Source organism: Syngnathus leptorhynchus, chromosome 18 (genome assembly GCF_054491065.1).
Source record: "Syngnathus leptorhynchus isolate UIUO chromosome 18, UIUO_Slep, whole genome shotgun sequence".
In the NCBI taxonomy this organism is placed as follows: domain Eukaryota; kingdom Metazoa; phylum Chordata; class Actinopteri; order Syngnathiformes; family Syngnathidae; genus Syngnathus; species Syngnathus leptorhynchus.
In genome coordinates this window covers 4640789-4652992 of record NC_141212.1, presented here as the reverse complement: position 1 = coordinate 4652992, position 12204 = coordinate 4640789, and the positions used below count along the sequence as shown (strand labels likewise).

Here is a 12204-nt window from a genome sequence, read left to right as displayed (position 1 = left end):
TAGAATCGGTTCACTCAAAAGATTCATTCAAAAGAATCGTTCACCGAATCGTTCGCTACACTTTCTTATTTATTATTTCTTTTCTTTTTTTTAACCTTGTGTAGTGTACCTGTTGAAGTGTCCATGAGGTATACCTAATAACAGGCCACTTCATTAGGGAAAAATCATGGTCAAAACTTAAATGAAAGTGAAAAGTGTGGACCCACCCTCACCCCCACCTCCTGTACATAGAGGACGTCTGGTCGAAAAGGCAAAATGGACATGTTCATTTTACACTGGGTTACATAGGAGTGAATGGGGGCACTGCCATCTTGCGGTAGCTTGGCGTCATTACATGAACCGCTTCATAAAGCACGAACTGCAGTCTTACATTGTGCAAACTTTAGCTCAAAGTCTGCTTCGTGTCGGACTCAAACCATGGTTTCTCGCTTGCCGGGTAAAGTTATAAACCATTGTGACATTTTGCCTGGGAAACGCGACCTTTTTATTATGTAGTGTATTGTACATAGAGGACGTCTGGTCGAAAACGAAAATTGGACACGTTCATTTTACACTGGGTTACATAGGAGTGAATGGGGGCACTGCCATCTTGCGGTAGCTTGGCGTCATTACATGAACCGCTTCATAAAGCATGAACCGCAGTCTTACACTATGCAAACTTTAGCCTAAAGTCTGCTTCGTGTGGGGCTCGAACGATGCTCTCCCGAACATCGGGTAAAGTTATAAAACCATTGTGACATTTTGCCTGGGAAACGCGACCTTTTTATTATGTAGTGTATTGTACATAGAGGACGTCTGGTCGAAAACGAAAATTGGACACGTTCATTTTACACTGGGTTACATAGGAGTGAATGGGGGCACTGCCATCTTGCGGTAGCTTGGCGTCATTACACGAACCGCTTCATAAAGCATGAACCGCAGTCTTACACTATGCAAACTTTAGCCTAAAGTCTGCTTCGTGTGGGGCTCGAACGATGCTCTCCCGAACATCGGGTAAAGTTATAAAACCATTGTGACATTTTGCCTGGGAAACGCGACCTTTTTATTATGTAGTGTATTGTACATAGAGGACGTCTGGTCGAAAACGAAAATTGGACACGTTCATTTTACACTGGGTTACATAGGAGTGAATGGGGGCACTGCCATCTTGCGGTAGCTTGGCGTCATTACACGAACCGCTTCATAAAGCATGAACCGCAGTCTTACACTATGCAAACTTTAGCCTAAAGTCTGCTTCGTGTGGGGCTCGAACGATGCTCTCCCGAACATCGGGTAAAGTTATAAAACCATTCTGACATTTTGCCTGGGAAACGCGACCTTTTTATTATGTAGTGTATTGTACATAGAGGACGTCTGGTCGAAAAGGAAAAATGGACATGTTCATTTTACGCTGGGTTACATAGGAGTGAATGGGGGCACTGCCATCTTGCGGTAGCTTGGCGTCATTACACGAAGCGCTTCATAAAGCATGAACCGCAGTCTTACACTATGCAAACTTTAGCTCAAAGTCTGCTTGGTGTAGGGCTCGAACGATGCTCTCCCGGTCACCGGGGAAAGTTAGAAACCATTCTGCCATTTTACCGGGGAAATTTGTTTTTTTTATTAGGTAGTGTATAGTACATAAAGGACGTCTGGTCGAAGGAAAAATGGACATGTATATGTAAAAAATGTAATGTAAAAAATATATATCCCCAAAAAGTAATAAAACAACTGACTCTGTTTAAGAATAACATCAAGTTTTCAGTTTTTCCCTTTGGTAGTATGGATTTTAAAATAAAAAAGAGCTTAATATGGATCAAACATGATGTCAATAAATACATAAACCAATATCTGTTTTCTGGTTTGCTAAGCAGCTAAACATAAATCATCATTTGCTTAAGTTAATTGTTCATGATGCATAACACAACTATTTCATTTATACACAATCTAATATCGGGACGGAAGCAATTATGCATGGTGTACTGATATTAAAATGAATTCTGACCCATGCTTTTTTTTCTATAAATACAAGCAAGAAATATAAAACTATACAAAAATAATTCATTAATATATTGTCACATTAAGTACATTTTTGGATTATACAAGAATACAATTGTAAAACAAGGGAAGACGTAATTGCCATATCTCTGTCCAGTTTGTCTCTCAAGCTGCCATAATTCTGAGCAAGCACATTTTAAGAAAACAAATTAATAAGGTGTGTTGGTTATTTAAATACTGAAAAGCAAAACTACATTGCGACAAGATAACATTGGAACAAAGTCATATTTGTTTGAGAATAAAGTTGTAATATCGAGAGGATTAGATCTTAATTATAAGTTCCAAAATTCCCACAAACTTGAAGCCTAAAAACGCTTAACTGTTCATACTGGCTGAAATGTACACTTTGTAACTTCACATATCAAAACGCCCTTAATAATTTTTGCATAGTTGTGGTGAACTCCGTTCACCACTTTTCCATTCGTCCTACTGGTTTGTCCCTTGGAAGTCACTTTCACCACACTTTTCCTGGAAACGCATCAATGGCGTGAGTCAGAAGTGGGTCCGATGCGGGTGTCCCTCTTAGTAGAATTGGACATGGAAAGAAAGGGAAAAGTGCCATCCCAAGCTGGTGGCAACTTAGCTGTCAAGCACATAGTGGCTGTGGCATTCGCCAATGTTTTTCCTCAGTTCATCGATGCCCCTCCTCAGCTGGCTGACCTCAAGCAGCTTCAACGGGATGACTTCTTCCTGCGCGTCGCTGCCCTCGCTCTCCTCTGCGGACAGACTCAATGCTGCAGAGAAATGACAGATATGATGCAATTGAGAACTTTGGATCTCATTTCTCTGAATCAACATTTTTATCATCTTTGAGCAATCCGTATAGAGAAAAGGTGTAATTTTACCAAAAGTGATAGTGACTCATATTAGTCATAAACCGCATGTTTGATGTGTCAAGTTATTTCATTAGTATTGTGTCAGTGAGCTTTCACGTCAAGCTGTTGGTGTCAATTTAAACAAACAAACATGGTCCATTTAATTCTTTCGGGTCAACTAGGACTGAAACCAAATGTCAAAGTTGTAATCAGTCAGTCAGACTAAAATGGACCACCTACATGTCATGCCCAGCAGCAGGGACAAGTTGAGTTCCTTTCCTTGAGCTCTCTGCACCAGGATGCTGCGAAGAGCCTGAAGGTCCAGAAGACAAAGGGACAGCTCCTTCAAGAGTCGCCCCATTTGCAGCATCTCCACATTTGACTGAGTGTTGTCCTGGAGGCAGTTATTCATTCGTTAACACAAATTGAACACCTTTAAGAGATCTTCTCAAAAAACGTTAGCCAAATTATTTGTACACAATCCTTTCTAGGCCAAGACATAAAATAAACTTTGTGTTGAATTGATACCTGTGACAAGGTTGTAGAGTCTAAGGATGAACCTTCTTGGTTGTCTGGAGGACTTAACTGTTGTGAAAGGTTTCTTCCTTTCTGAAGTCTTGAACTGGTCACCTATCAACATACAGCAGGTAGCGAGAGTATAATAATTAATAGGGGTATGTATTTCTCCAATATATGTTTTTTTTTAACCTGACCTGGAGTCACTTATAGATTTTTTAGAAAGATTTTTATTAGCATACCTTCACTTGTGTGTTGAGCCTCTCAATCTGTTTTTTCTGATGCTCAATGAGCTAAGCGGATGCACAAAGAAAATGTTAATGACCACATTCGCTACATCTACTTAAGCACAAAGGCGCTCCGTTCCAAATTGCACCTTGCTGCTGTGGCCTTGTTTCTCCAGGAGTTGGGAATTTTCCACCTCAAGATGTTTCAAGTCCAACCTCACTCCATCCTCCAAACATCTCTGCACCTTTTGCTGCAACCTTGAGTCAACATAAAAATTTTTTTTTGACAGATAGGAACAGGTGTTAGCAGAGAGGTGAGGAAAGTTTTAAATACTTAAGCATGATAAGAGCCTGGAAGAAAGCTTGAACTAAGCTACTAGTAGCTGGTGAAATCAGAATAGTACCCGTGTACAGATGCAATCAGCTCCTTCTCTCTCCTGGCTTGCATCTCAAGTTTGATGTCTTTTTCCTTCAACAGAGTATAGCTGTCTTGCAATTTTTTCTGTAAGTGACACGCCGTTTTCTCCAGATTCTGAGCTCTCAATTGCACCTCTTCCAGCTGAACATACACAAAAAACACACACACACACACACACACACACACACACACACACACACACACACACACACACACACACATCGTGCAATTAGGAAATTCAGCAGTCGATTTTTATGATTTTTTTTTTTTTTTAAGCGATAGATCATGACAGAAGTGATTTTATACTATTGGACCAACATTATTATGTTATTTTTAAAATACTGACCTATTAAATTTTGAATCAAAAATATAACTATTTATTTTAGTTTTTTTTAATTAAGAAAGCACTGCCCCAAAAATAATATAAGAAGGTGTGCACGTACCTGCAGTGCCTGGACTTGGACTTCGGCCAGAGTTGGTAGGTCAGCAAGGTACTTCTCTAAGGTTTCGATACGTTGCTGTTTTTCTTGGTTCTGTTCACTCTCCCGCTGATATTTTTTCTTCAGACTGCAGATGTAGCGATCCCTTGTCTTTATCTGATCACAGAAGCATTTGTTTTAAAAACATGATAAGGCATAACTGCATAGTCAATCTCATTTTTTTGCAAAACAATAATAAAAAAAAATAATTAAAATAAGCAGCCTGTGATTCTTCTCGTTTTTTTTTTAATGTGTGATTCCCACTACCTTATCTTCCAGTTTCTTGAGGTCTTCAGTATATTTTTGAGTAGCTTGCTTGTACAGTTCAGTAAGATGAAGTACTTCCAGTTCAGACACTGCCAGCTTCCTGCCGAGTTCTTCATCGCAACACAGTCGATCAGACGGTACTTCCTTCACTGACTCCTACAGGGCAAGCACAAGCGTTACCATAAAGAGCATATTCAGATTATAGTGAGAAAATATTTATGATAGATGGTACCTTCATTTTCAGAATTTGAGGGTCTTCAAACCACCTCTGACTATGTAGAACCTGCTGGGCTTTCAGCTCATTTTCTCGAATGCGGGCATGGAGTTGCAGAATCTGTTGCTTCTGTCTGGGGGAAAAAAATAAAATAAATCTTAACTCTCCTATTAAGCCTAAGGGTTGAAAGTGGGTCACGACTTACCTATCTATCTCTAGTTCTTTTTGTCTCAGCATTCCCTCTTTAACCTTCACTAAAGTGTTGGCAAAATGAGATGTCCCATGTAGCGTCTGCAAATGCACAATGTTTTCATTAAATTAGTAAAATAAAAATAAAAAATGTGGTGCACTGTCACTCTTACCTGGTTCATGCCTTGTTCGCGTGATGCTCCATCTCCACCACAGATCTTTGTTTCACTACCAACCATCTGGCCATTTTCTCCTCCTCCATGCTCTGCTTTGGAGCTGTATTCCATCTGCTCAGTCAACCACATTTGTGTGCGGACAGCTGGCTGAATTGGGGAGTCTCTGTCAACCGGGTGACCAAGAGCTGAGTCTGCTAGCTTTGATAAACTGAGGCCATAAACTTGACTACCTCCAAGAGCCATCTTAGCTTCTGCTAAACTACTATGGTTCATGTCCAAACTGCTATGTTTACTAGGTGAGGATAGAGATGAGGACAGTGATAAATCAGTTTCCAAAGCAGATCTACTACTATGTTTGCTCCAGTAGTAAGGACCTGCACCAGGAGAGCGTTGTAATAAGCTGTGACAGAGCAAGGAGGAAGATAGAGGTAAATACAGGTCCCTATTTAAACCACGGGGTTCTTTTCTGTAGCCATGGAGCAGACCCCTGTCTAGGGAGCCATGTGAATCTGTACTGTGTTGATGGACTGACGTCTTCCTGGAGTTCTTATCAACACCAGATGACAACTTAGTGAGAGAAGACCACCTTCTGATGGGCTGTTGATCCTGCATGTCAATGGTAATTTTTGCACCAAGGGGAGACGTGGTAGGAGGAGTCAGCTGGCAAGACTTGGTCCTATGACCGGTACTGCTGGATGAGTTTGTCATTCTCAGACCAGCATATGATGATGTGGATGGTGATGGCTTGACATGGACAACCGGGGCGCTCCCGCCGAACCCATCCTCCTGACTAGAGTGACGTCGGGACAACGGTTGGAGAGATGAAGGTGTGGTGCTTGAGCAGGAGTCATCTTCGGGAGGTACAGGGAGAAGAGACAATTAATTTGGGCCCAGTTAAAATGGATCTTTGATATCTATATCTGTCAATGGCAGTAAATGAGTTCATGGTAAGCTTGGGAAAGAAAGAAAAAAATACCTTCCACGCTATCAGAGCAGTAGGTACCAATGCCGGTGTCGCCGCTGTCAGACACGGCACTGTGTCTACGTCCAAAGATGCTGTTCCCAGGTCCAGGCTGTTTGCTGTGCCAGGATGATTCATGGGTAGGGACCCATCCAGGAGAGCCACCACTACTCGAAGCTTAAAACGACAATACGATTAATACAATACTTTTTATTTCCAAAATTACCTGTTCACATTAGTAGCACTTTTTTTTTGGTGCAGAATGATATATATGCAAGGTTTCCAACTACACATCGTAAAGACATTTCCTCACCCCACAAACTTGTCTGAATACAAAGATTAAATGGTTAATGTACAAGATACTGAGCTAATTAGATATAGCTGATATAAAAAGTCTACACACCCCTGTTCAATACCAGGTCTTTGTGTGATAAAAACTGACATGTTTTGGACTAAATACCTTATTTCAAACAATTTCTACCAATAATGTGAACTGCTGTACAGTTAAATTGAAAATAAAATGAAATATTTTTGAGGGGAGAAGAAAAAACGATAGATGAACTAGCTTCTCTGCGCCACGCGACGTTTTCGTGCGTCCTTGCTGCCCACTAAGAGACGTAAATTCTACTCGACCGCAGTTCATCCTTTTAAATCAACAAACGCCGTATATCGGGTATTACATGTCTACTTACAAGCAAGTCACATTATTACGACATATTTAGTCGTATAATAATAATAAATCTCACCTGTTTTATTCGAATCGTATCCATCGTCAAGATCAGCCCTGTTCCACATTGGCAATGGTAAGACGTTTTACATAACAGCAGTCGGAAAACAGCTTTGCGGTCGGAAAGGAAAAAGCCTCAATGGAATACAGGAAGCCAGTATGGGATTTAAACGCGACTATTATGGTATTGGTGACATTTTAGTGTGAAACAGTGTCTTTAAGGCCCTAAATACATGTCTTGTCTCAAGACAGTTCTCAAGTAACGGTCTCTTACTTACACACGATGACATCCGGAGCGGAAGTGACGTCATCGACCCGATCCCCATAAAAAATATATATTCTCACAACAACTTTTGCGCACGTACTGAATTACGAAATAATTTTCTTGTTTGATATTAGCCTAAAAAGCCTGTTTTGGTAATATAAAATACAATTCATATTGTATTTTAGTTTATTTGCAGTTCATTTGCAGATGTACAAAAAGTATATTTAAAAAAAAGATGGTTGTCATACAATACATAACATGGCACCAACATAGTTTTACTCAAGACTTGCAGGCAACAATCTTGCACTTACATCACAGCTCAAGAATTTAGAAAAATGTCACAAAAAAATAACACATTGTATAAACTAAAAATACAAAAGTGCAGGGCTGTATTTGTGTTGTGACCTACAAAGTACATCCCATTATCATCTCAAAATAGTAGGTCATAAATTATCAGGTAAAATTTAAGTCTTTCCTGTTATGATGTTGGACCTCACTTGGCGCCGGCCTATTTGTTTGGATTTTGAAACATTTGGCAAATTTATTGGCAAAGAAATGAGCCAATGCTCCTCTTTCGTCTTTGCCTGATCTTTAATATCATCAAATGAAACATTTCAGCAACGTTGAGTATTACAGAGATGACAGCCATCACCAACATAAAAATGATGAACACATTTTTTTCCGTTGGACGACTAATGAAGCAGTTTGTGTCAGTCCGACAACTTCCGCCTCGGAACGTAATCTTATCAGGCATGAAAATGGAACCGTAGATGAAGTACTGGCCCACGATGAAGCCCACCTCCAGTAAGATCTTAAACAGAAGCTGGATCATGTAGCTGACCAATAAGAAGCCTTTAAGATGCACCTTGCCATTTTCATCAGAATATTTGGGAGATTTCATTATCCTGTTCGGGTCACGATTGTTTCGCCTGATCTTATTCTCTTTGCGAATAACAAGCAGGACGTGACCCAGATAGATGAATGTAGGTGTTGAAACAGTTAGGATTTGGAGCACCCAGAAGCGTGTGTGAGATATGGGGAAGGACTTATCATAGCAAGCATTCTTGCAACCGGGGCTCTGGGTGTTACAGTCCATATTTGCTTGTTCATCTCCCCATATTTTGTCCACTCCAGCTGCTAGAATGAAGATTCTGAATATGAACAAAACGCTCATCCAGACCTTGCCGAATATAGTCGAATGTGATTCGACCTTGTCCAACAGCTCTGATAAGATGGACCACTCCCCCATGATGGCAGCCAATCTGTGGGAGAAGATGCAAACAGTTATCTTTTTCTGGCTATTCAGTGCTCATGCTAGCAATTAAAAATGACCCCAAAAATTGTAGCGGTAATGTGAGACGTAATCAATTTTGGATATAGGCTCCAGCACATAATAATAATAATAATAATAATAATAATACACATTAACACACACGTTCAAAAAAAGAAAATAAATATTCATCAGATGAATTTCTCTTTACGCTACCTTCAAACTTGGTTCAGATTACTTTTGATCAATACATTCATATTCCCAGAAGTTGTAAAACACTCCAAAGTATTCTTTATCATCTGTCTTTATCATTTAAAAGGTTCATAAATGAATTTACTGTATTTAAAAAAGGATTTTTCATTAAAAGTTATAATGGGTCCTACCGAGGCAACGGTTCCTGCTTGCTCCTCTTCTTGTGCTCCCACTATAACGGTTTAACTTCTCTCTTAAAGCTTAGCTTAATTTTGCAGCAACATCAAATTTCTCAAATAGCCTCCCCCCTCATGCGTGACAATGACTCAACAGAACATGACACAATTTCTTCACAAGTCACCTTATTTACTAGCATATTGTAACGCCTTGCTTTTACAATATGTATGAATAAACCTTTCTTCATCGTACTGCCTTAAAGATAACGTCTTGAAACTTACGGAACTCTCAGATGCTACAAAGTATTAAGACAACACCCGGTAAAATGTTTGTGTTTCAAGAGGAGCAGGATTTGGTCTCAGAAGCAGAACAATCAGCTGTCGTCCATTGACAACTCAAAGTTCTAGGCTTGAAAAACAATATATATATATATATATATAGAAATTCTAATTTGTAAATTCAAAATTTCATTTATTACATGAGAAACATTTTAATAAAGATTTTTGCGATTGTCATGACAGACATGATTTGCTTTTACGGACCACATAAAATGATGCTGTGGGTTTGACACCATAAGGCCTAAAAGTGTGTGGGTGCAAAACTTTGGACACCTGTGATTGTTTCCGAGCACACAGAATAGCACACGTTATATCACTTGACACATTTTTAATGATATTCAGTTTTGGGGGACTGACTTTTTGTAACAAATGCTCATCATCAAAGTTCATAATAACTATAATAACTGTAACTATGTCTCGGTGTGGGATATGTCCAATGGGAGGGATGTTTACAGAGAGAATAATGCAATTTACACAGTCTGACATAAACTGAGCTCTCTTCCAGGAAACTGGACTGATGAAATTCTTCAAAACAATCACGAGTTAGACATATTGAAAAGAAAGAAGCTGTGGGCGTTATGCTGATGTGAGTCAATCAAACCAAACCCACTTCACTTGGTTATATTTGAGTCTTGTCGTCGATATCAAACCGATTGATATTGTGTTTTCTTTTCTACACATTTATTTTTCTGCCAAGTAGGAGTGTGTCAGGCAAGTATATTTTTTATGTTTAAATATTTGTTTGGTTTAAATGTAACGCAGTAGAGTATTATACTTCCTCAAATCGGGTGAGATTGTGCTTGAAATCTTGCTTTGAGATTTCTGCGCTTGTATTCGACAAAATATGCTATAAATATGGATCATATCTAGTACATATGCAGATTAAGACACTTATACCTCTAAAAAAACATGTTGACATATTCATGGTTGAAACATACGGCAGATAAAATTTCACATAACATAGGCCTGTATAATTATCAATTTCATCATACTTTTCTTTTGTTAGCCAAAATATGGGAAAAAAACACACAGTTGTCGATGTTCTTCTAATGTAAAAAAATAAGCATTTATTTATTTATTGCTCTCATATATTTATTTATTCATTTATTACTTTTATTTATGTATTTATTACTTTAATTAATTAATTAATTAATTTAAATACAATGGTGGCTTACTCATCACATTCTTGGGAGAAAGTTTGGAATTTATTAAATATTCTTGACGTATGTGTCTCTCTCTTTCAGATGTTAGTTATTTGCCATGAGTGACTGGGCGTACTTGTCCAAACTTCTCCACAAAGTCCAAGCTCATTCCACTGTTGTGGGAAAGATCTGGATGAGTGTCCTCTTTGTGTTCAGGATCTTCGTGTTGAACGCCGCTGCAGAAAATGTTTGGGGAGACGAATTGTCTGAGTTCTACTGTGACTCTCTCGAACCAGGATGTAAACACTCCTGCTATAACTGGATGTTCCCAATGTCTTATGTGCATTACTGGGTACTGCAAATCACTTTTGTGTCAACGCCCACACTGGTCTACCTTGGCCATGCTGTCTTCATCATCCACAAGGAGAAGAAAATGATCGAGATGGAGCATAGCAAAATCAATGGAAACAAACTAAGGACACCTAAATACACTGATGAAAGAGGGAAGGTGAAACTTAAAGGTCTCTTATTTTCCACATACATGACCCAGCTCGTTTTTAAAATACTCCTGGAGGTTGGGTTCACCATCGGACAGTTCTATGTCTTTGGCCCTCTAAAAGTTGTCTCGGATTTCCATTGTAAGAATTCACCACCTTGTGCCCATGAGAGCGGATCCAGATGTTATATTTCTCGCCCCACAGAGAAGACCATCTTTATCTACTTTATGCTTGTGGTTTCTGGGATTTCAGTACTTCTCAATATTGTTGAGATTGTATACCTGCTGTGTAGTAAAAGGCATATCGCAAAGAAAAAACTCGCAGCTCAGCCTCAGGTGCTCACGGCGACGCCGTGTGCACCAACCAAGCCGCCATGGGGAAGCATGGGAAACCAATATGGAGGCTTAGGCTACCCTCTGTTGCCTGTCCATTCTCAAGTCACCGCGTGCTTAAGCAACGATGATAGTCACATCCATTCAGAGTGAAACTCAAGTGTACTATTTGTTTTTCTACTGCTGCCTTCAAAGTTTCATGTTTTTTTTAGTTTTTTTTTACATTTGAAATGAAATTACATTAAATGTCACATGATGCTGAACAGTAGTCATGCCTCATTTTAAAGGCCACATCTTTCACGTGACCTGATGTAAACAAATGCCAGCTACTCTTGTAGAAAGTCCTAAAACTTTGTTTTATTTTGTTTTACTTTTAATTTGAGGTTGAAGTGCTTGTCAATTATAATGTCCCTGAATATTTTACTGCTTCTACTTGAAATCTTTGTAATAAAAAAGCACCTCTCTGTGATCCCTGCAGTTAGGAGGAATAGAATATATAACAAATAATAAAAAAATGTATACAATAACAATAATAATGATAATAATAATAATATTAACCTTGACCTCAGTGTCTTGGCCATGTCTGATAACAGGTAAAATTTCAATTTTCAATCAATGGGAGCTGGCCCATTTGTTTGGATTTTGAAACAATTAGGAAATTTACTGGCGAAGAAATGAGCCAATGCCCCTCTTTTATCTTTGCCTGATCATTCATATCTGATGAAACATTTCAGCAATGTTGAGCAGTACAGAGATGACAGCCATCGCCAACATAAAAATGATAAATATTCTTTGCAGTTTGACAGCCGATGTGGCAGTTTGTGTCAGTCCGACAACTTCCACTTTGGAACGTAATCTTATCAGGCATGAGAAAGTAGCCGCAGATTAACTACTGGCCCACCTCAAGCAAGATCTTGAACAGGTTGCATCATGTAGCTGACCAACAGGAGGCCTTTGATCTGCAA

General features: G+C 39.2%; 3 protein-coding genes across 4 annotated transcripts; 1 reads left to right on the top strand and 2 right to left on the bottom strand.

Moving 5' to 3' along the window:
* Positions 1-1575: 1575 nt before the first annotated feature.
* On the bottom strand, positions 1576-7330 carry cep85l (centrosomal protein 85L). The gene is made up of 13 exons (XM_085937275.1): positions 7046-7330; positions 6315-6476; positions 5336-6189; positions 5179-5264; positions 4992-5106; positions 4760-4915; positions 4457-4609; positions 4000-4154; positions 3745-3853; positions 3611-3661; positions 3381-3482; positions 3093-3246; positions 1576-2771 (listed from the first exon to the last, which is right to left on the bottom strand). The coding sequence occupies exons 1-13, from the start codon at positions 7092-7094 to the stop codon at positions 2617-2619; spliced, it is 2301 nt and encodes a 766-aa protein (XP_085793401.1). The 5' UTR covers positions 7095-7330; the 3' UTR covers positions 1576-2616.
* A 159-nt stretch (positions 7331-7489) lies between these two features.
* On the bottom strand, positions 7490-8540 carry LOC147042525 (gap junction Cx32.2 protein-like). The gene has a single exon (XM_085937293.1). It carries the CDS (start codon positions 8538-8540, stop codon positions 7833-7835), a length of 708 nt encoding a protein of 235 aa, XP_085793419.1. The 3' UTR covers positions 7490-7832.
* Positions 8541-9679: 1139 nt separating this feature from the next.
* LOC147042524 (gap junction Cx32.2 protein-like) lies at positions 9680-11702 on the top strand. Of its 2 annotated transcripts, none has more exons than XM_085937292.1 (2): positions 9680-9854; positions 10513-11702. In XM_085937292.1, the coding sequence occupies exon 2, from the start codon at positions 10529-10531 to the stop codon at positions 11390-11392; it is 864 nt and encodes a 287-aa protein (XP_085793418.1). In that variant the 5' UTR covers positions 9680-9854; positions 10513-10528; the 3' UTR covers positions 11393-11702. The 2 variants fall into 2 exon arrangements, with proteins under 2 accessions (XP_085793418.1, XP_085793417.1); XM_085937291.1 differs by having other exon boundaries at positions 9680-9979.
* Positions 11703-12204: the final 502 nt, after the last annotated feature.